The 20,709-nt window shown below is 44.4% G+C and overlaps 2 protein-coding genes across 4 annotated transcripts in view; both read left to right on the forward strand.

Moving 5' to 3' along the window:
• Window positions 1-159, forward strand: part of LOC129818100 (beta-crystallin A4-like) — a 3,365-nt gene extending 3,206 nt beyond the window's left edge. Inside the window, exon 6 of the mRNA XM_055873664.1 lies at window positions 1-159. This exon is cut by the window's left edge and continues 59 nt beyond it. Within this exon, the coding sequence (XP_055729639.1) occupies window positions 1-89 (89 nt within the window). The 3' untranslated portion in view covers window positions 90-159.
• Window positions 160-2,537: 2,378 nt separating this feature from the next.
• The window catches only part of LOC129818102 (beta-adrenergic receptor kinase 2-like), a 106,253-nt gene continuing 88,081 nt past the window's right edge, over window positions 2,538-20,709 (forward strand). The window contains exon 1 of one of the 3 annotated variants that reach the window (XM_055873665.1): window positions 2,538-4,536. In XM_055873665.1, the coding sequence (XP_055729640.1) occupies window positions 4,424-4,536 (113 nt within the window). In that variant the 5' untranslated portion in view covers window positions 2,538-4,423. Of the gene's footprint in view, window positions 4,537-16,263; window positions 17,310-20,709 lie in introns of those variants that run through there. The other 2 variants (XM_055873666.1, XM_055873667.1) reach the window with 2 other exon arrangements.

Genomic DNA, 20,709 nt, shown 5'->3' on the forward strand with positions numbered 1-20,709 from the left:
GTCACTGCGGCGAGTACAAGCACTTCAGGGAGTTCGGCTCCCACTCCCAGACCCCTCAGATCCAGTCCATCCGCCGCATTCAGCAGTAATTTCACCCGTTACCCCAAGCTTATCCCCACTGCTACCCAATGCTGAATAAACTGTCTTTCTAAAACCTCACTGACCTACCATCCATGCTTCTGCCTCTCTGAATGTATGTCAACTGTAGATTAAATGGTACTATGAGATAAATATAGCTAGAGACAAACAAACAAACAATTAAATAAATAAACAAACAAACAAATAAACAGAGGGATATTTAGACATGTTTGAATACTTCTGACAATAAGACCGTCACTGGCCGGCAGGCGGCGCTACATCTCCAGTGATGCCTCTAAAAAATGATGTACTGTTGATGATGTACTGTTAAATATCATAATAAAACACAGATTGGTTAAATCAAATATAACGGTGCGATGACGCACATTGCTGAATAGAATCACACACATCATCTTGACGACACCTGGCCCCGATGGCCTGTCAGTTGAATTCTATAGACAGTTTTGAGAGTTACTAGAAGACCCTATTTTTTATGTTTCAAGATTGCATTGAAAATGGGGAAATGGCCTCCACTATGAAACAGGGCCTTATTTCACTGATTCCGAAGCCCGATAAAGATCCTTCTCTCAATGTTGATTAGAAATGTATTGCTCTGGTTTATGCCAAAAGATTAAAGAAAGGAATAGATACCATTATAAATGAGACTCAAACAGGATTTATGAAGGGCCGTCACATAACCTCAAACATTTGTTTATTCTTGGACCTTCTAGATTATTCAGATGCAAATGACTCAGATGTGGTTGTCTAATTTTTGGACATCTGTAAAGCCTTTGACATAATTGAACATTCATTTCTCTTTAGGCCATTTAAAGTCTTTGGCTTCGGTGAAAATTTTATCAAATAATTTGCATGTTTTGCAAAGATATAAATAGTTCTGTGTTACAAAACCTTAATACATTCAAAAGATTCATTATCAACAGAAGTGTATGACAGGGATGCCCAATTTCGCCATTTTTATTAATTTTGGTTGTGGAACTTCTATCTCTAGATATTCTGAATAATGCATATATGAATGGCTTAACCATTTTTAACAAAGGAATCAAAATTTCCCAATTGGCTGATGATACTACTCTTTTGTTAAGAGACAAAGACCAAGTCGCCCATGCCCTTAATGCTATAACTGCATTTTCTATTGCATCAGGATTAAAACTGAACGTTTCTAAATGTGAAATCTTATGTTTATATGACTCTGATGATAAATAAATAGAAGATATTCCTGTAAAGGACTGTGTTAAATATTTAGGAATACATCTGTCAAAAAAACACCTAGTCAGACAACATATGAATTTCTCTCCTAAAATTAAGAGAACTAAAAATATATTTAATAATTGGGTACAAAGGGATCTTACTATACTTGGGAGAGTACTTCTGTCCAAGGCAGAGGGACTGTCTCGCTTTGTGTACTCCTCATTATCTTTATTTGTAAATCCCTCTAATTGTAAAGAGATCAACAAGACCTTTCTTGACTTAATCTGGAAAAATAAGTCTCACAAACTAAAGAAGTCAGTCCTCTGTAATAAAAGACCTGAAGGAGGTCTGGAAGTGTTGGATTTTGTCGACATAAATAACACTTTCAAGATCAACTGGTTGAAAAGATGTTTGATCAATACTGAATCAATATGGTATTTCATTCCAAATAATGTGTTTAAGTTGGGAGGTCTTCGTTTTTTACTGAAATGTAATTATATTCCTGAAAGATTACACGCTAAATTGGCTAGGTTTCACCAACAAGCTTTAATGGCCAGGAAAATATGTTTCCTGCACAATTTTTCCCCACATAAAGCTCTTTTGTGGAATAATTCAAACAAAACTGTAAGGAATAAGTCATTGTTCTACCTCAGCTGGCATGGGAGGAATATTGACTTTGTTCTTGATGTTTTTGACAACAGGGGTAATATTCTTACATATGAACAATTTATAACATAATAAGTTTCCAATACCTTTCAGTGTTCTGCCATGGCCAGCGAAGAGCCCGGATCTCAGTCCCATTGAGCACGTAAGGGACCTGTTGGATCTGAGGGTGAGGGTTAGGGCCATTCCCCCCAGAAATGTCTGTGAACTTGCAGGTGCCTTGGTGGAAAGAGTGGGGTAACATGTCACAGCAAGAACTGGCAAATCTGGTGCAGTCCATGAGGAGATGCACTGTAGTACTTAATGCAGCAAGTTATCACCCAGAAGTGTCTGTTATATATTATTCATGTAATATTAATAATTAAAAGATGCCCATAATGACAGCCTACCGACCTCCTCTTTGATCCTATTATGTAATCTTCATTTGCATTTAACACTGTTAAAAATAAAACATATAAAGCTAAACAAAATATTGCTAATTTTATATAATGGTTTTAATTTGATTCAAATCGTAATAGGGCATTTATAATCATCTAGGTCCGCGTCCATGAGTGGCCTTGCTCCATTACATGTTTTCCAGGATGCTTAGTCGCAGTTGGAGGAAGTGGGGCTTTTACAATTAGGTAGGGCTTGTTTCTGAGAATACACAACACAGCCAGCGAAATGGAGTAAAGTCAACTGTTCTTATTCGGACTCAAAAGGGATAACAAGAGGACATCGGTGCCTCTTGGAGGACCGTAAACAAACAGGATATCAAACGTTCTCCCGCATCGTCAGTCTGTCGAATGCACAGATCTCAGCTGCGGCTTGTGCTGATTGAGGAGCAGAAACGTTTGACGGTTACAACTTTACGGAGGAAGTCACTGACGGGCAGCAAATATTACCAAGTTATATGTACTTAGGTTCTTCGTTTCTATTTCATTGCCTGTTCGTCAGCTAGTTGGCAAGCTGTTGATCGAAAAAAAAAAAAAAACTTCTAGTTGAAGACTCGGTCGCGAGGGACCGTGGACGGTTACCAAGCTAAGGTTAACTTAACTAGCCAATTTCCTCCAACGCCCCCTCCCCCATTATAGCTAGCTAGCTAGCTAGCCACTGTCTCCATACCAAAGCCCACACACTGGGGTGAAATAAATGACTATGGCTAATTTTGTGCGGTTTCGTTGGTCTCTTGTGAAATAACATGGATTTGGCTGAAGATCAGGATTCGTTACCTTACTGAGATGGCGAGCTAGCTAGCGAACTGGATGAGTGGGTTTCGTGTCGTTGCGATAAAGCGGTTGTGTTAGCTAGCGCTAGTTTGGTACATATGTTTCGTATATTAACTATCTACTGGCCAACTCGCTATCAAGTAGCACCGGTTTCCACAGCAGCTAGTAATAACACTTTCTCCCTTGTCGACCACGTAAATTGAGAATCTAGCTGGCTGATTTCGTGGCTGAATTTACAGTTTAAATGTGGCATCTAACGTAAAGTTAGTGCCAACAACTGAATGCTTGTTCTCTTGATAGATAAGTTCGATAGTTGTCGCCAACGTTAGTTAAAGTATATTTTACTCGGGTATCTAGCAAATTGTTTCAGCATAGGTTTTGCGTGCTGGATATTCAGCTAGCAACCTGCATCTGTGGTTTGATTGATGTCCTCTTTCTGATATCGCTGTGTAGGATCCTATGCCAATAAGACAATTGTTTTCATTTTTCATGTTGGTGAATATGTTTGAACCTGAACCTAACTACTGTATTCGCTAGTATCTGGACCATTCATTCGTCAGTACTATTTTTTTCTGTGATACAGGCGAGCTGGCTTGCTCTTGTTATTTTCGCTTTCTACCCCTGTCATCGTTATTACACGAGGATGTCTTCATCGAATACCAGTTCGATAGAAGTGATACAACCCATCTTTGTCGACGCATAAAGTCATGTTTTATTTTGAAGCAGATGCGACGAGACGCAATTAGGAAGCTTGAAGCATACGTCTTGCTGGAGTACCACCTACCGCAATATTACAATTTTAGCTTTTCAAGAAGATTAAACAAACTATGTGGCTAGGATCAGTGGGGTTTTACAGTTGTTATTAGCTAACTGCCTTGCTAGTTCGCCACATCTAGCAGGTGGGCCATCTAAATAAGTGAAGCTCTCTGAAAGGTGGTAAACGAAATCTCTCATCAATCTTGTCTGGCCATTGAAACCACTACCATTTTTGGCACACAAAAAAATACCCAGATGATAAATACTATTATTTTTGTGTAACAATGGTTGTGTTTTGAGGGACCGTGTGTGTCGAACCTAGAGGAAGAAAACAAAACGCTTCATTCGATGGTCGCCCCTGTCATCCGCATAGCTGCCTCGGTCGCCCAGGTTGGATCTAGATTCTAACCATTTTCAGACATTTGCTTTATCTTAAAAAAAAAAAAAAAAAAAAAAAAAAAAATCATTTCCACGGCTGGTGTATCGACTCGGTCGAACCAGGGTTGAAGATGGCGGACCTCGAAGCAGTTCTCGCCGATGTCAGCTATTTGATGGCGATGGAGAAGAGCAAATCTACTCCAGCGGCCCGAGCGAGCAAGAAAATCATACTGCCTGAATCCAGGTACATGTAACTGCTCACCCGCCTTGTAGGTTCTGCTTCGGGCAGTCAATGTTTGTCTACCTGTCAAATTGATGTATGTGTGTATGGCCATATAGGGAGATGGAAGCCCTATCTCATTGAAACCTCTCGGCCAGTTACAGTAACTCGCTAATAGGAAACTAACGTTATTTGTCAACTGCCTCTGTTAGGCGACTCCAGGGTCCCTACCATTCAAGGTCCTAGCCCTCAAATCCACATTAGGCCAATTTGCATCTGACGTAATGCCATCGAGAATGATATCATTTTAATGAAGCTCATTAACAATGTGTTCTGAAGACCAGACCAATAATCATTACAGCTAGCATCAAAACCACCCATCCATCGCCACCTCCTCCATCCGGTGGCAGCTTCTGTTTAGTTTTTTTTTACTGGTGGCTTAGAATGTAAATAATATGCTATTATTTTCATCTGATACAGTAATATGTTAGGCCTACCAGTATCTGTTTTTGATGGAATGATGCAATGAAAGATAAGAGATGGTGGGTGGAGTCTTCTGTATCCATCCATTCACATCTGCATATCTCTCCCCTTCAACTGCCTGAATTTCCCCAGTTACATTTTTGACATTTAGAAGACGGTCTTATCCAGAATGACTTACAATAGTGAGTGCATCCATTTTCGTACTGGTCCCCCATGGGAATCAAACCCTCAACCCTGGCGTTGCAATCACCATGCTCTACCAACTGAGCCAAACAGGACCTACGACAATCACTGGTGTTTTTGACAGTTATTTATAAACGCACAGTTTTTATAATAACAAATACAGACCCACAGGCAGGCAGCTACTATTGGGACGTTGAAGGCAAATGTGAGGTGATGGAAATTGAGCGGTAGGAGAGTGTGATGTGTGCATGGCCTTTGATGCCACCATAGCAACACCTTCTGTCAGTATGAAGCCAGTTAGGTAGTATTGTTGGAGCCAACTGCTACACTGCATGACCAAAAGTATGTGGACACTTGCTCATCAAACATCTAATTCCAAAATCATGGGCACTATATGGAGTTTGTCCCCCCTTTTCTGCTATAACAGCCTCCACTCTTCTGGGAAGGCATTCCATTAGATGTTGGAACATTGCTGCGGGTACTTGCTTCCATTCAGCCACGAGCATTAGTGAGGTCGGACACTGATGTTGGGTGATTAGGCCTGCCTCGCAGTCGCCGTTCCCAAAGGTTTTCGATGGTTTTGAAGTCAGTGCTCTGTGCAGGCCAGTCAAGTTCTTCCACACCGATCTCGACTAACCATTTCTGTAAAGATTTAGCTTAGCAGATTTGTCCGTCGGACAGCCAGATGGTGAAGCATGATTCATCACTCCAGAGAATGCGTTTCCAGTGCGCCACCACTCCAGCCGGCGCTTGGCATTGTGCATGGTAATCTTGTGTGCGGCTGCTCGGCCATGGAAACTAATTTCATGAAGCTTTCGATGAACAGTTCTTGTTCTGATGTTGCTTCCAGAGGCAGTTTGGAAATCGCTAGTGAGTGTTCCATCCGAGGACAGATGATTTGTACGCGCTTCAGCACTCGGTGGTCCCATTCTTTGAGCTTGTTTGGCCTACCACTTCGTGGCTGAGCCGTTGTTGCTCCTAGACGTTTCCACATCACAATAACAGCACTTACAGTTGACCAGGGCAGAGCTAGCAGGGCAGAAATTTGACGAACTGACTTGTTGAAAGGGTGGGATCCTATGATGGTGCCACATTGAAAGTCACTGAGCTCTTCAGTAAGGCCATTCTACTGCAAATGTTTGTCTATGGAGATTGCATGTGTGTGCTCGATTTTTATACACCATTCAGCAACGGGTGTGGCTGAAATGGCCAGGTCGCAATTGTAAATGAGAACGTGTTCTCAATTTGCCTACCTGGTTAAATAAAGGTTAAATAAAAAAACTAAAAAAAATAGCTGAATCCACTCAGTTGAAGGGGTGTCCACCTACTTTTTGGTATTAACTAGGCTATTAACTAGTTAGGAACAAATTCTTATTTACAGTATATATACTGTATGTCTCTGTAGCAGCCCATACAAAGATGGTATCCCCCTCTTAGGTGTAGTTGGTAGTGTGGAGAGGCCCTGTTGTCGGTGACCTTTAGAGAAGATTCATGCTAAACTGCTTTCTATAAGCATTTTGGATATGTGAGTATACCTACTTTACAAATAAAATACCTTACTATAACTAAAAAACAATTATACCTTTATCCCTCTGAAAAACCTGCATGCATCAGTTGAGCGTATAGCTGTACATGTTTATTTAAGGTCAGGGTTTGGCTGTCTAGTGAGCTGTTAGTCAGACTAAGGGAAAGAGGATGTGGTGGAGTGTTTTGTCAGTGTAGAGTTGACACCGATGGCATTCTCACCATAGATTTCTCAGTGTGTATGCAAATATGAAACGTACAGCTCAAAGGAGATTGACCTAATGAACGTGTGATAATGTTAACAAGTGTCTGATTTGTAGTTTAGGCTCAGGCTGTATAATGTCTAAGCCTAAATCCCTCACCAAGCTTAGTCCTAGTCCTCACCAAGTTTAGTCCTAACCAACCTTAGTCCTAGTCCTGACCAAGCTTAGTCCTAGTCCTCACCAAGCTTAGTCCTAGTCCTCACCAAGCTTAGTCCTAGTCCTCACCAAGCTTAGTCCTAGTCCTCACCAAGCTTAGTCCTAGTCCTCACCAAGCTTAGTCCTAATCCTCACCAAACTTAGTCCTAATCCTCACCAAGCCTAGTCCTCACCAAGCCTAGTCCTAGTCCTCACCAAGCCTAGTCCTAGTCCTCACCAAGCTTAGTCTTAGTCCTCACCAAGCTTAGTCTTAGTCCTCACCAAGCTTAGTCTTAGTCCTCACCAAGCTTAGTCCTAGTCCTCACCAAGCTTAGTCCTAGTTCTCGCCAAGCTTAGTCCTAGTTCTCGCCAAGCTTAGTCCTAGTCCTCGCCAAGCTTAGTCCTAGTCCTCGCCAAGCTTAGTCCTAGTCCTCACCAAGCCTAGTCCTAGTCCTCACCAAGCCTAGTCCTAGTCCTCACCAAGCTTAGTCTTAGTCCTCACCAAGCTTAGTCTTAGTCCTCACCAAGCTTAGTCTTAGTCCTCACCAAGCTTAGTCCTAGTCCTCACCAAGCTTAGTCCTAGTTCTCACCAAGCTTAGTCCTAGTTCTCGCCAAGCTTAGTCCTAGTCCTCGCCAAGCTTAGTCCTAGTCCTCGCCAAGCTTAGTCCTAGTCCTCGCCAAGCTTAGTCCTAGTCCTCGCCAAGCTTAGTCCTAGTTCTCACCAAGCTTAGTCCTAGTCCTCACCAAGTTTAGTCCTAGTTCTCACCAAGCTTAGTCCTAGTTCTCACCAAGCTTAGTCCTAGTCCTCACCAAGCTTAGTCCTAGTCCTCACCAAGCTTAGTCCTAGTCCTCACCAAGCTTAGTCCTAGTCCTCACCAAGCTTAGACCTAGTCCCGACCAAGCTTAGACCTAGTCCCGACCAAGCTTAGACCTAGTCCCGACCAAGCTTAGACCTAGTCCTCACCAAGCTTAGTCCTAGTCCTCACCAAGCTTAGTCCTAGTCCTCACCAAGCTTAGTCCTAGTCCTCACCAAGCTTAGTCCTAGTCCTCACCAAGCTTCAGAAGCACATCACGTAATGCCATGTCTTCCATCCATTGATTGCTTTTTGGACTTTTCTCAGTGTCATTCAGTGTCATGCTGCTCAATGACCATAGATGCAGTCACTTCGTCAAAGTTCTTTCTGATAATGTTATGAATTTGCTCTAATCCGAGCAATCCTAAATTAGGTTTATAATTTGTTCATCATATAGCCTAGACATGTAAAGTGTAGACCTGACACGATTCACTATTCTACCTGACGGAGAATAATTTATATTCTACAAAATACAGTCTCTCAGAACTTTTTCTAACATTGCACTTGAAGTTAACTGTAATGAAAAGATCTTTAGGCCTTATTCTAGACCTGCCCATATATTTCTGTCTTAACTTTTTGCCACCCTGGTGTTTGCAGCAGCGCCCCACTGCCTGATGGGAGTTGTAGTACAGACAGACATCCTCACCCCTGAATGACCACCTCGAGAGATCAGATCAGCAACACACAGGGACCAGTTTCCCAGACCCAGAGTATACCCAGTCTTGGCCTTAGCACTTCTGACAGAGATTCTCCCTCGATCACACTTAGGCTTAATCTGGTTTCAGGAAACTGGCCGTAAACATCACATCCCTTTTAGTGAAATTCAATATGTTTAGTCACATCTATTGATGAAATCCAATCATGTACTGGGCCAAAGTTAGCCTACTAAGGGATGACTGTGTTTGCAGATCCCGCTGTGTGTGTTCAGACCAGGCTGAATTGTACCATGGCCATTTGGTAAAGCCACTGGTTGATTTGTTTGCTTTAGATGTGGTCAATGAACAGGTCCAAACTGCAGCCTTGCACCTATTTAGAATAATGTTGTTCTTTTACTTTTCTACATTGATCTCCTATTACAGCCAGAGTCTTTTCCACAATGGCTGATGTAGATGGTGGGAACTTTTGCTCCAGCAGAGCATTAACGCACCTGATTCATCTTATGAACTAATCATCATAGTCTTTAACCAAGGCTTTGATTGGTAGAATCAGGTGTGTAACTGCTTGGCAGGAACCTAAGCTATTCGGAGAAAGATGTTCTGGTACTGACAAACTATTATTTAGCTACTTCTGTTAAAGTGTTTGTATTACAATTAAGCAAATCTACTTCTGTGAGTGTCTGTATGTGTTCTATCCAGTCAGCCAGGCTTCTGTGACTTCCTCATCCTCTGTCTCAGCTCTATCAGACCATGAGCTAGTGAACTAGATGTGTTGTTAAACTGAGTAGACTTTCAGTTGGTTTTCCCATGTGCAGAGCAAGTTCACAGCCCCAACATTAAAGCAGGGATTGACATTAAGGGTTGCCCTATTGCCTGGGGCAAGTGTCCTGATCCGTCCTGGAAGTTGAGCCTGCTCTGAGGCTGGCCCCATTGGGCAGGTTTTTTAAAATATATATTTTTTAACTTTCAACAACCAAGATGCAAAGAATTCCATTCTTTGTGGTTCCTCCCCTGTGTGTTGAAAATGGCTACTTAACATTTTCGGTCAAGTATCTTACTCCTGACTTTCCCAATGGCCGAATGCCTTTCAGACCTTAATGTCAATACCATTTACTCAGAAATCCTAGTTAATCCTCAGATGGGTTGATTCCTCATTTGGTGTAGAGCTCACTACACACATTAGAATTGTGCAGGCAGGCCTCAATCTCAAATGGAAAAGATTGCCTCTTCAAATCAGATTTGGAAGAGGTTTCTCCTCAGATGTCAATCTCTGTACTGTCTACTGCTTCTTCTACTTCTGGTGTGTGTGTGTGTGTGTGTGTGTGTGTGTGTGTGTGTGTGTGTGTGTGTGTGTATTGAGCTTGTAGAATTTGATTGCTAATCGTCCATTAGGTACTGTTTACAGGGCTGAGGAGATAAGACACTATTCTTCTGTGATAAAAGAGTGTGTGATAGTGGGGTTTGCTTTAACAATGACTGAAGTAGTATGGTATACATGGCCTGCTCTTTATGAATATGCTGCTTTAGTCGTGTGTGTGTGCTGAAGCCAGGATTACCGATACAGCACAGTGGGTAATACCACAGCAGATTGAGAGAGAGCATTAATACCATCAGGCCAGGGTCAGGAGGGTCAGCAACATTACTACTGTAGTGGCTGTGTTGCATAGGCTAGTCCTTCCAAACATAACTGTCTAAAGTGGACATAGCTGTTAACCTACTCTGCAACCCCACCCTCCCGGAAACAATTATTAGATCGGAATTGTCTGACCCCTGCCTGGGTTCAGATGGCTTTATGGAAATTATTTGTTTTAATTTGATAAGGATTTAAAAGATTATCGATGGAAAACATGTTATCTCCTGAAATTGGCTATGATAATAATCCGACTAGAGAGGGAGAGACTGGGAGGGGGGGATCTAGGCTAGAGAGGGGTGGTATAGGCTTGAGAGGGAGAAACAGAGGGGTGGATCTAGGCTAGAGAAGGAGGGAGTGGGGGGGGGGGGGGGGGGTGGAGAGACAGAGGGAGATATAGGCTAGAGGGGGAGAGACAGAGGGGAGGGAAATGGGCTAGAGGGGGAGAGACTGAGAGGGGAGGGAAATGGGCTAGAGGGGGAGAGGCTGAGAGGGGAGGGAAATGGGCTAGAGGGGGAGAGGCTGAGAGGGGAGGGAAATGGGCTAGAGGGAAATGGGCAAGAGGGGGAGAGGCTGAGAGGGGAGGGAAATGGGCTAGAGGGGGAGAGACTGAGAGGGGAGGGAAATGGGCTAGAGGGGGAGAGACTGAAAGGGGAGGGAAATGGGCTAGAGGGGGAGAGACTGAGAGGGGAGGGAAATGGGCTAGAGGGGGAGAGGCTGAGAGGGGAGGGAAATGGGCTAGAGGGGGAGAGACTGAGAGGGGAGGGAAATGGGCTAGAGGGGGAGAGGCTGAGAGGGGAGGGAAATGGGCTAGAGGGGGAGAGACTGAGAGGGGAGGGAAATGGGCTAGAGGGGGAGAGACTGAGAGGGGAGGGAAATGGGCTAGAGGGGAGGGAAATGGGCAAGAGGGGGAGAGACTGAGAGGGGAGGGAAATGGGCTAGAGGGGGAGAGACTGAGAGGGGAGGGAAATGGGCTAGAGGGAAATGGGGGAGAGGCTGAGAGGGGAGGGAAATGGGCTAGAGGGGGAGAGGCTGAGAGGGGAGGGAAATGGGCTAGAGGGGGAGAGGCTGAGAGGGGAGGGAAATGGGCTAGAGGGGGAGAGGCTGAGAGGGGAGGGAAATGGGCTAGAGGGGGAGAGACTGAGAGGGGAGGGAAATGGGCTAGAGGGGGAGAGACTGAGAGGGGAGGGAAATGGGCTAGAGGGGAGGGAAATGGGCAAGAGGGGGAGAGACTGAGAGGGGAGGGAAATGGGCTAGAGGGGGAGAGGCTGAGAGGGGAGGGAAATGGGCTAGAGGGGGAGAGACTGAGAGGGGAGGGAAATGGGCAAGAGGAGGAGAGACTGGGAGGGAAATGGGCTAGAGGGGGAGAGACTGAGAGGGGAGGGAAATGGGCAAGAGGGGGAGAGACTGAGAGGAAATGGGTTAGAGGGGGAGAGGCTGAGAGGGGAGGGAAATGGGCTAGAGGGGGAGAGACTGAGAGGGGAGGGAAATGGGCTAGAGGGGGAGAGGCTGAGAGGGGAGGGAAATGGGCTAGAGGGGGAGAGGCTGAGAGGGGAGGGAAATGGGCTAGAGGGGGAGAGGCTGAGAGGGGAGGGAAATGGGTTAGAGGGGGAGAGGCTGAGAGGGGAGGGAAATGGGCTAGATGGGGAGAGGCTGAGAGGGGAGGGAAATGGGCTAGAGGGGGAGAGGCTGAGAGGGGAGGGAAATGGGTTAGAGGGGGAGAGGCTGAGAGGGGAGGGAAATGGGCTAGAGGGGGAGAGACTGAGAGGGGAGGGAAATGGGATAGAGGGGGAAATGGGCTAGATGGGGGGAGACTGTGAGGGGAGGATCTAGGCTAGAGAGGGAAAGAGGAGTGCCGAGAGCCAGCGTTAGTGTGTGTGAGGGATTTGGAGCTGTATGTATGTGGGATGTGTGCGTGTGTGTTTCAGCTCTGTATGTTTGTGTACTTGGGGCTGTGCGTATGTGGTCTTTGGAGTTGTTTGTGTGGCGTTTGGAGTAGTGTGTGTGTGTTTTGTGTTTAGAGCTGTGTGTATGTTTGGAGTGAGTGTTAGTGTTTGGAGATGTATATGTTGGCATTTACACAGGCAGCCCAATTCTGATCTTTTTTCCATTAATTGTTTTTTTTGACCAATCACATCAGATATTTTCACATCAGATATTTTCACATCAGATATTTTTCAGAGCTGATCTGAAAAAAACGATCTGAATTAGGCTGCCTGTTTGTGACATTGTGGATCGCGCATCGCTGCTACATTCTCTTTGTGCCGAGGCTTTGCCTGCTGGCAGAGAGGTGAGGTTTTGACGGCAGCACTAGAAGCGAGAGAGGGGGAGGGGAGAGGAACGGGCGCTGGTACTGTTTGAAAGAGAGCTCAGCAGGAGAGGCGAGAGATTATGTGTGTTGTGCGGTAGGAGGTGGGGGAAGAGGGAATAAACTAGAAGGATAAAGAGGGATGACAGAGAGAGGGAGGGGTTGTTGGAGTACAGTAGTTACAGGAGGCAGGTTCAGATCCAGAGGGGGGGGACAGTCATGGAGGACTGGGGGGGGGAAGTCAGGGAACATCACATTTCAATAACAATGGATAGATGACAATTCTTTGCAAATATAACATTCTTTGGAAATATAACCAATTGTCAGTGCTGCCTTCTGGACCTGGTTGAAAACTGAATGCGGCCCCTGTGGCAAAATGAGTTTGACACCCCTGGTCTACAGTATACAAGACCTATCCTTTTTAAATCCAAGAAGGGAAGTGCAAAATGTGTATGTCTGCACCAGTCTAGAAGAGAGTCAGTGGATTGTTATTGGTCAGTATAGCAGAGTGGGTTCTAGATTGTTATTGGCCAGTGTAGCAGAGAGTGGATAGTGATTGGCCAGTGTAGCAGAGAGTAGATTCTGACAGGACAGTCTCGGTCTGCTTTATGGCCTTGTCCAGAAACAACCCCTAGCCCCCTACTCATTAGGGCAAAGGCACTTTATGTATCTGAAATAATTGGTTTGTTACATTATTGTACTAGCTCCACCTTATCCCCTGATTGGCTACTCAGAGGAATTTGCACCAAATTGCTTATTTAGATCAGCTCTCCACAAGTGTCCACCAGGGACTAGGGGTTAGCCAGGCTAGTTGTTTCTGCAGCAGGCAGGCATGCCTATGACTCACCCCTGGCCTCCAGTGAATGAGGATGAGTCAACTTCCTGGTTCTTGTGGCTCAGTTTGACAGAGAGCTATTACTGGACTGCGTACAAGTTGACCTGTAGGCACAGATCCAGGCCCAGCTATGTTACTACTAGTACTATTGGTTAAATTCTTACCCTGGTTTTAGCATTGCTGCTAGGCTAGCATTAGCCACTGTGTTATAAACTAGTAGGAGTGTGTAATGAAATTGGGATCCTTAACGTTAAGAAAAAACCCTAACTGAAATCCCCCCCCCCCCCCCACACACATTTTAATCAGAGTGCAGTTATCACAAAACATTGTTTTCTGTGTTATAGTCCAACTAGACTATAAGCTATAGAGAGGTAGTAATGGCATCTTTTTGTAGGCAATAACTCTGTCATGGTTCGTTGGACAAAGCCTATGAGGAAAATGAAGGGTGTTTTTGTAGGGTTTTTGGATAAATGCTGAAAATAAGGTCTGTGGTAAACACCGGCTTAGGAGATCATATACATTCGGTTCTGAGATAATCTTCATCAGTTAACGTCACTTTTTGTGAATTTTTAAGAATTAATGTAATAAAAAAATCACAAAGGCTTCACAAGTCATAAAGGTCATGTTAAGACTGCTATTATCTCATAGAACAAAATATATAACATCTAAGCCTGTGTTAACCTCGGACCTTATTTTCAGCATTTATTCCCAAACCTTCTTTCCCCATCCGTTTTTCCCATAGGGATGGCTGAACAAATCAGAGGTAACTTATTTCTGGGTATTAGGACTACCATCTCTAAAGGCCTGGAGAAAGTTGTGTCATTTAAATAAAAACAAAGATGAAGAGGCAAACTTTAGGCTACTTTGGTGAATTTGCGAGGCCTGCAAGACCAGACATTGCGAGATACAGATTACCAAGACGTATGCACACAGTTTGCAAGGTTATTTCTGCCTGCATCCTCTCTGTCCCTCGCCCTGGCTCGCCTGCTCTTTCTCTTCGCTGATTATGCGTGTGTGTTCAGTCTTCGATTTTTTGCGTGCAGAATATCCTAGCCCAGGGGTATTCAACTCTTAACCTACGAGGTCTGGAGCCTGCTGGGTTTCTCTTCTACCTGATAATTAATTGCACTCACCTGGTGTCCCAGGTCTAAATCAGTCCCTGATTTATAGGGGTACAATGGGGGGGAAAAGGACTGGAACTGGTTTCCAGGTCCAGAGTTGAGGTTCTGGCCTATTCATTGATGATAGGTCCTGCTTTACTGAAGTTGAGACACATTGCAAGCCAAGAAATTATGAGATACAGCATTCCATTGGAATAAACAAGATGGTGTAGCAGTAAGACGTTTGTTTTTGTCTCGTAAATATTCTTTAAAGAAAATATACATTTCATTATGTTTCAGTCTCTTTTTTTCCATTTTCAAATTAAATAAACCTTCCTGCAACCCGCCTCACCCAATGTGGTACGTAGTAGAGGTCGACCGCTTATGATTTTTCAACGCCAATATTGATTATTGGAGGACCAAAAAAATCCGATACCGATTAATCAGCCTGTTTATTTCTTTATTTGTAATAATGACAATTACAACAATACTGAATGAACACTTATTTTAACTTAATATAATACATCAATAAAATCAATTTAGCCTCGAATAAATAATGAAACATGTTCAATTTGGTTTAAATAATGCAAAAACAAAGTGTTGGAGAAGAAAGTAAAAGTGAAGTATGTGCCATGTAAGAAGCTAACGTTTCAGTTCCTTGCTCAGAACATGAGAACATATGAAAGCTGGTGGTTCCTTTTAACATGAGTCTTCAATATTCCCAGGTAAGAAGTTTTAGGTTGTAGTTATTATAGGAATTATTGGACTATTTCTCTCTATACGATTTGTATTTCATATACCTTTGACTATTGGATGTTCTTATAGGCACTTTAGTATTGCAAGTGTAACAGTATAGCTTCCGTCCCTCTCCTCGCTCCTCCCTGGGCTTGAACCAGGAACACATCGACAACAGCCACCCTCGAAGCAGCGTTACCCATGCAGAGCAAGGGGAACAACTACTCCAAGTCTCAGAGCGTGTGATGTTTGAAACGCTATTAGCGCGCACCGCGCTAACTAGCTAGCCATTTCACATCGGTTACACCAGCCTAATGCCGGGAGTTGATAGGCTTGAAGTCATAAACAGCGCAATAGCTGCTGGCAAACACACAAAAGTGCTGTTTGAATGAATGCTTACGAGCCTGCTGCTGCCTACCATTGCTCAGTCAGACTGTTCTATCAAATCATAGACTTAATTATAACATAATAACACACAAAAATACAAGCCTTTGGTCATTAAAATGGTTGAATCTGGAAACTATCATTTCGAAAACAAAACATTTATTCTTTCAGTGAAATACGTAACCGTTCCGTATTTTATCTAACGGATGGCATCCCTAAGTCTAAATATTGCTGTTACATTGCACAACCTTCAATGTTATGTCACAATTATGTACAATTCTGGCAAATTAATTGCAACCTTTATTAGGAATAAATGGACTTCACACAGTTCGCAATGAGTCAGGCGGCCCAAACTGCTGCATATACCCTGACTGCTTGCACGGAACGCAAGAGAAGTGACACAATTTCCCTAATTATAAGAAATTCATGTTAGCAGGCAATATTAACTAAATATGCAGGTTTAAAAATATATACTTGTGTATTGATGTTTATGGTTAGGTACATTGATACAACGACAGAGCTTTTTTCGCAAATGCACTTGTTAAATCATCACCGTTTGTTGATGTTGGCGCATGGATTATATGCAACGCAGGACACGCTAGATAAACTAGTAATATCATCAATCATGTGTAGTTAACTAGTGATTATGTTAAGATTGATAGTTTTTTATAAGATACGTTTAATGCTAGCTAGCAACTTACCTTGGCTTCTTGCTGCCCTCGCGTAACAGGTAGTCAGCCTGCCACGCAGGCTCCTCGTGGAGTGCAATGTAAGGCAGGTGGTTAGAGTGTTGGACTAGTAACCGGAAGATTGCAAAAACGAATCCCCGAGCTGATGAGGTAAAAATCTGTCGCTCTGCCCCTGAACAAAGCAGTTAACCCACCGTTCCTAGGCTGTCATTGAAAATAAGAATGTGTTCTTAACTGACTTGCCTAGTTAAATAAAGGTGTAAAAAAATAAAATACCAATTGTTATGAAAACTTGAAATCGGCCCTAATTAATCTGCCAGTCCGATTAATCGGTCGACCTCTAGTACGTAGCTGCTATTTTTTAGATCTTATAACTGGAACCTCCTTCAGAAGCTAGCCATCAGAAGCTAGCCAGCTAATTAGCTACTAGATATTTAGTCATTGTTAGCCACTGCTAGCGGTCTTTACCTATAGCTCAGACACCAGCCACTTTAGCCCGGATAATACCTGCCGGTCTGCACAGCGAGATATCAGCCCTGAGCATATTGAACTGCTTTTTTTTACCACTACATCACCGGATTCCTGCCGCAAGCTCTGACCATTACACTGGATCATCGCAGCTAGCTAGCTGCTGCTGAGTGGCTATTGTCCAGAAGCATGTATCAGTTAGCCTCGAGCTAGGCCCATCTCCCGGCTAGCAAACGAAGTACACCAACTACAATACCTCTCTTGCCAATTGGCCTTGACCCCTTTGTCGACACGGAGCCCCGACGATCCATCACGGCTGGTCTGTTGACGTAATTTGACCGATGTGCTCTCAACCGGCCTCTGCGTCGTAGATGTTGGTGAAGATCCATCTGCTAGCCCCGGCCCGCTAACTTCATGAATGCCGTGTCTCCCGCTCGCCTAGCGTAGTAATCGACTACTGAACGGCTCCCTGTTTCATCTATTGCTGCTCATTGGACACTATGATCACTCGGCTACACAGCTGATGCCTGCTGGATTGTTCATTACCACGGTACTTAATTTTGTTTATTTGTCGGCCCCAGCCTCGAACTCAGGCCCTGTGTGTAGCTAACTGACCCTCTGCCCGTTCATCGCCATTTACCCGTTGTTGTTGTCCTAGCTGTTTACCCATTGTTGTCTCACCCGTTGTTGTCTTAGCTCTCCCAATCAACACCTGTGATTGCTTTATGCCTCTAATATCAATATGCCTTGTATACTGCTGTTTAGGGCAGCTCTCATTGTTTTATTTTACTGTGGAGCCCCTAGTCCCGTTCAACATGCCTCAGATATCCCCTTTGTTCCACCCCCCACACATGCGGAGACCGCACCTAGCTTAACTGACGCCTCCAGAGATGCAACGTCTCTCATTGTCACTCAGTGCCTAGGTTTACCTCCACTGTACTCGCACCCTACCATACCCTTGTCTGTACACTATGCCCTGAATCTATTCTACCACACCCAGAAATCTGCTCCTTTTATTCTCTGTTCCGAAAGCACTGGACGACCAGTTCTTATAGCTTTTAGCCGTACCCTCATTTTACTGTTCCTCTGGTGATGTAGAGGTTATCCCATGCCCCGTGTGTCCCCAGGCGCTCTCATTTGTTGACTTCTGCAAACGTAAAAGCCTTGGGTTCATGCATGTTAACATCAGAAGCCTCCTCCCTAAATTTGCTTATTTCACTGCTTTAGCACACTACACCAACCCTGATGTCCTAGCCGTGTCTGAATCCTGGCATAGGAAGGCCACTAAACATTCTGAGATTTCCATCCCCAAATACAACATTTTCCGTCAAGATAGAACTGCTAAAGGGGACGGAATTCAATCTACTGTAGAGAGAGCCTGCAGAGTTCTGTCATACTATCCAGGTCTATGCCCAAACAGTTTGAGCTTCTACCTTTTAAAGATCCATCTCTCCAGAAATAAGTCCCTCACTGTTGCCACTTGTTATAGACCCCCCTCAGCTCCCAGCTGTGCCCTGGACACCAAATGTGAATTGATTGACCCCCATCTATCATCAGAGTTTGTACAGCTAGGTGACCTAAATTGGGATATGCTTAACTCCCCGGCCATCCTACAATCTAAACTAAATGCACTCAATCTCACACAAATAATCAAGGAACCTACCAGGTACAACCCCAAATCCGTAAACATGGGCACCTTCATAGATATCATCTTGACCAACTTGCCCTCCAAATACATCTCTGCTGTTTTCAATCAAGATCTCAGCGATCACTGCCACATTTCCTGCGTCGGTTATGGGTCCGCGGTCAAACGACCACCCCTCATCACTGTCAAACGCTCCTTAAAACACTTCTGCGAGCAGGCCTTTCTAATCGACCTGGCCCGGGTATCCTGGAGGGATATTGACCTCATCCCGTCAGTAGAGGATGCCTGGTTGTTCTTTTAAAGTGCTTTCCTCACCATCTTAAATAACCATGCCCCTTTCAAAAAATGTAGAACTAAGAACAGATAAATCCCTTGGTTCACTCCACATCCTGTGGCGTACTGCATTAGCATCGAATAGTCCCCGCGATATGCAACTTTTCAGGTAAGTCAGGAACCAATATACACAGTCAGTTAGGAAAGCAAAGGCTAGCTTTATCAAACAGAAATTTACATCCTGCAGCACTAACTCCAAATCTGTAAAGTCCATGGAGAATAAGAGCACCTCCTCTCAGCTGCCCACTGCACTGAGACTAGGAAACACTGTCACCACTGATAAATCCACGATAATCGAGAATTTCAATAAGCATTTCTCCTCAGCTGGCCATGCTTTGCCCCCCCCCCCTGCTTTTCCTTCACCCAAATCCAGACAGCTGATGTTCTGAAAGAGCTGCAAAATCTGGATCCCTACAAATCTGCTGGGCTAGACAATCCGGACCCTCTCTTCCTAAAAATATCCGCCACCATTATTGCAACCCCTATTACTAGCCTGTTCAACCTCTCTTTCGTATCGTCTGAGATTCCTAAATATTGGAAAGCGGCCGCGGTCATCCCCCTCTTCAAAGGGGGAGACACTCTACACCCAAACTGTTACAGACCCATAGCTATCCTGCCCTGCCTTTCTAAATTCTTCGAAAGCCAAGTGAACAAACAGATCACCGACCATTTCGAATCCCACCGTACCTTCTCCGCTATGCAATCCGGTTTCCGAGCTGGTCACGGGTGCACCTCAGCCACGCTCAAGGTTCTAAACGATATCATAACCGCCATCGATAAGAGACATTACTGTGCAGCCATCTTCATCGACCTGGCCAACGCTTTTGACTCTGTCAATCACTGTATTCTTATCGGCAGACTCAACAGCCTTGGTTTCTCTAATGACTGCCTCACCTGGTTCACTAACTACTCTCTAGAGTTCAGTGTGTCAAATCGGAGGGCCTGTTGTCCAGACCTCTGGCAGTCTCCATGGGGGTGCCACGGGGTTCAATTCTCGGGCCGTCTCTTTTCTCTGTATACATCAATGATGTTGCTTTTGCTGCGAGTAATTTTTTTGTTTGATCCACCTCTATGCAGATGACACTTCTGTATACATCTGGCCTTTCTTTGGACACTGTGTTAACAAACCTCCAGAGGAGCTTTAACGCCATACAACACTCCTTCCGTGGCCTCCAACTGCTCTTAAATGCTACTAAAACAAAATGCATGCTCGTCAACCGATCGCTGCTCGCACCCTCCCGCCCGACTAGCATCACTACTCTGGACGACTCTGACTTAGAATACGTGGACAACTACAAATATCTAGGTGTCTGGCTAGACTTTAAACTCTCCTTCCAGACTCACATTAAGCATCTCCAATCCAAAATTAAATCTAGAATCGGCTTCCTATTTCGCAACAAAGCCTCCTTCACTCATTCTGCCAAACATACCCTCGTTAAAGTGACTATCCTACCGATCCTTGACTTCAGCGATGTCATTTACAAAATAGCTTCCAACACTCTAGTCAGCAAATTGGATGCAGTCTCTCACAGTGCCATCCGTTTTGTCACCAAAGCCCCATATACTACCCACCACTGCGACCTGTATGTTCTCGTTTTCTGATCCTTGCTACATATTCGTCGCCAAACCCACTGGCTCCAGCTCATCCATAAGTCTTTGCTAGGTAAAGCTCTGCCTTATCTCAACTCACTGGTCACCATAGCAACACCCACCCGTTGCACGTGCTCCAGCAGGTATATTTCACTGGTCATCCCCAAAGCCAACACCTCTTTTGGCCACCTTTCCTTCCAGTTCTCTGCTGCCAATGACTGGAACGAATTGCAAAAATCACTGAAGTTGGAGACTTATACCTCCCTCAATAACTTTAAGCGTCTGCTGTCAGAGCAGCTTACCGATCGCTGCAGCTGTACACAGCCCATCTGTAAATAGCCCATCCAACCAACTACCTACCTCATCCCCATACTTGTTTTTG

The sequence above is a fragment of the Salvelinus fontinalis genome, chromosome 21 (assembly GCF_029448725.1).
Source record: "Salvelinus fontinalis isolate EN_2023a chromosome 21, ASM2944872v1, whole genome shotgun sequence".
Lineage (NCBI taxonomy): Eukaryota > Metazoa > Chordata > Actinopteri > Salmoniformes > Salmonidae > Salvelinus > Salvelinus fontinalis.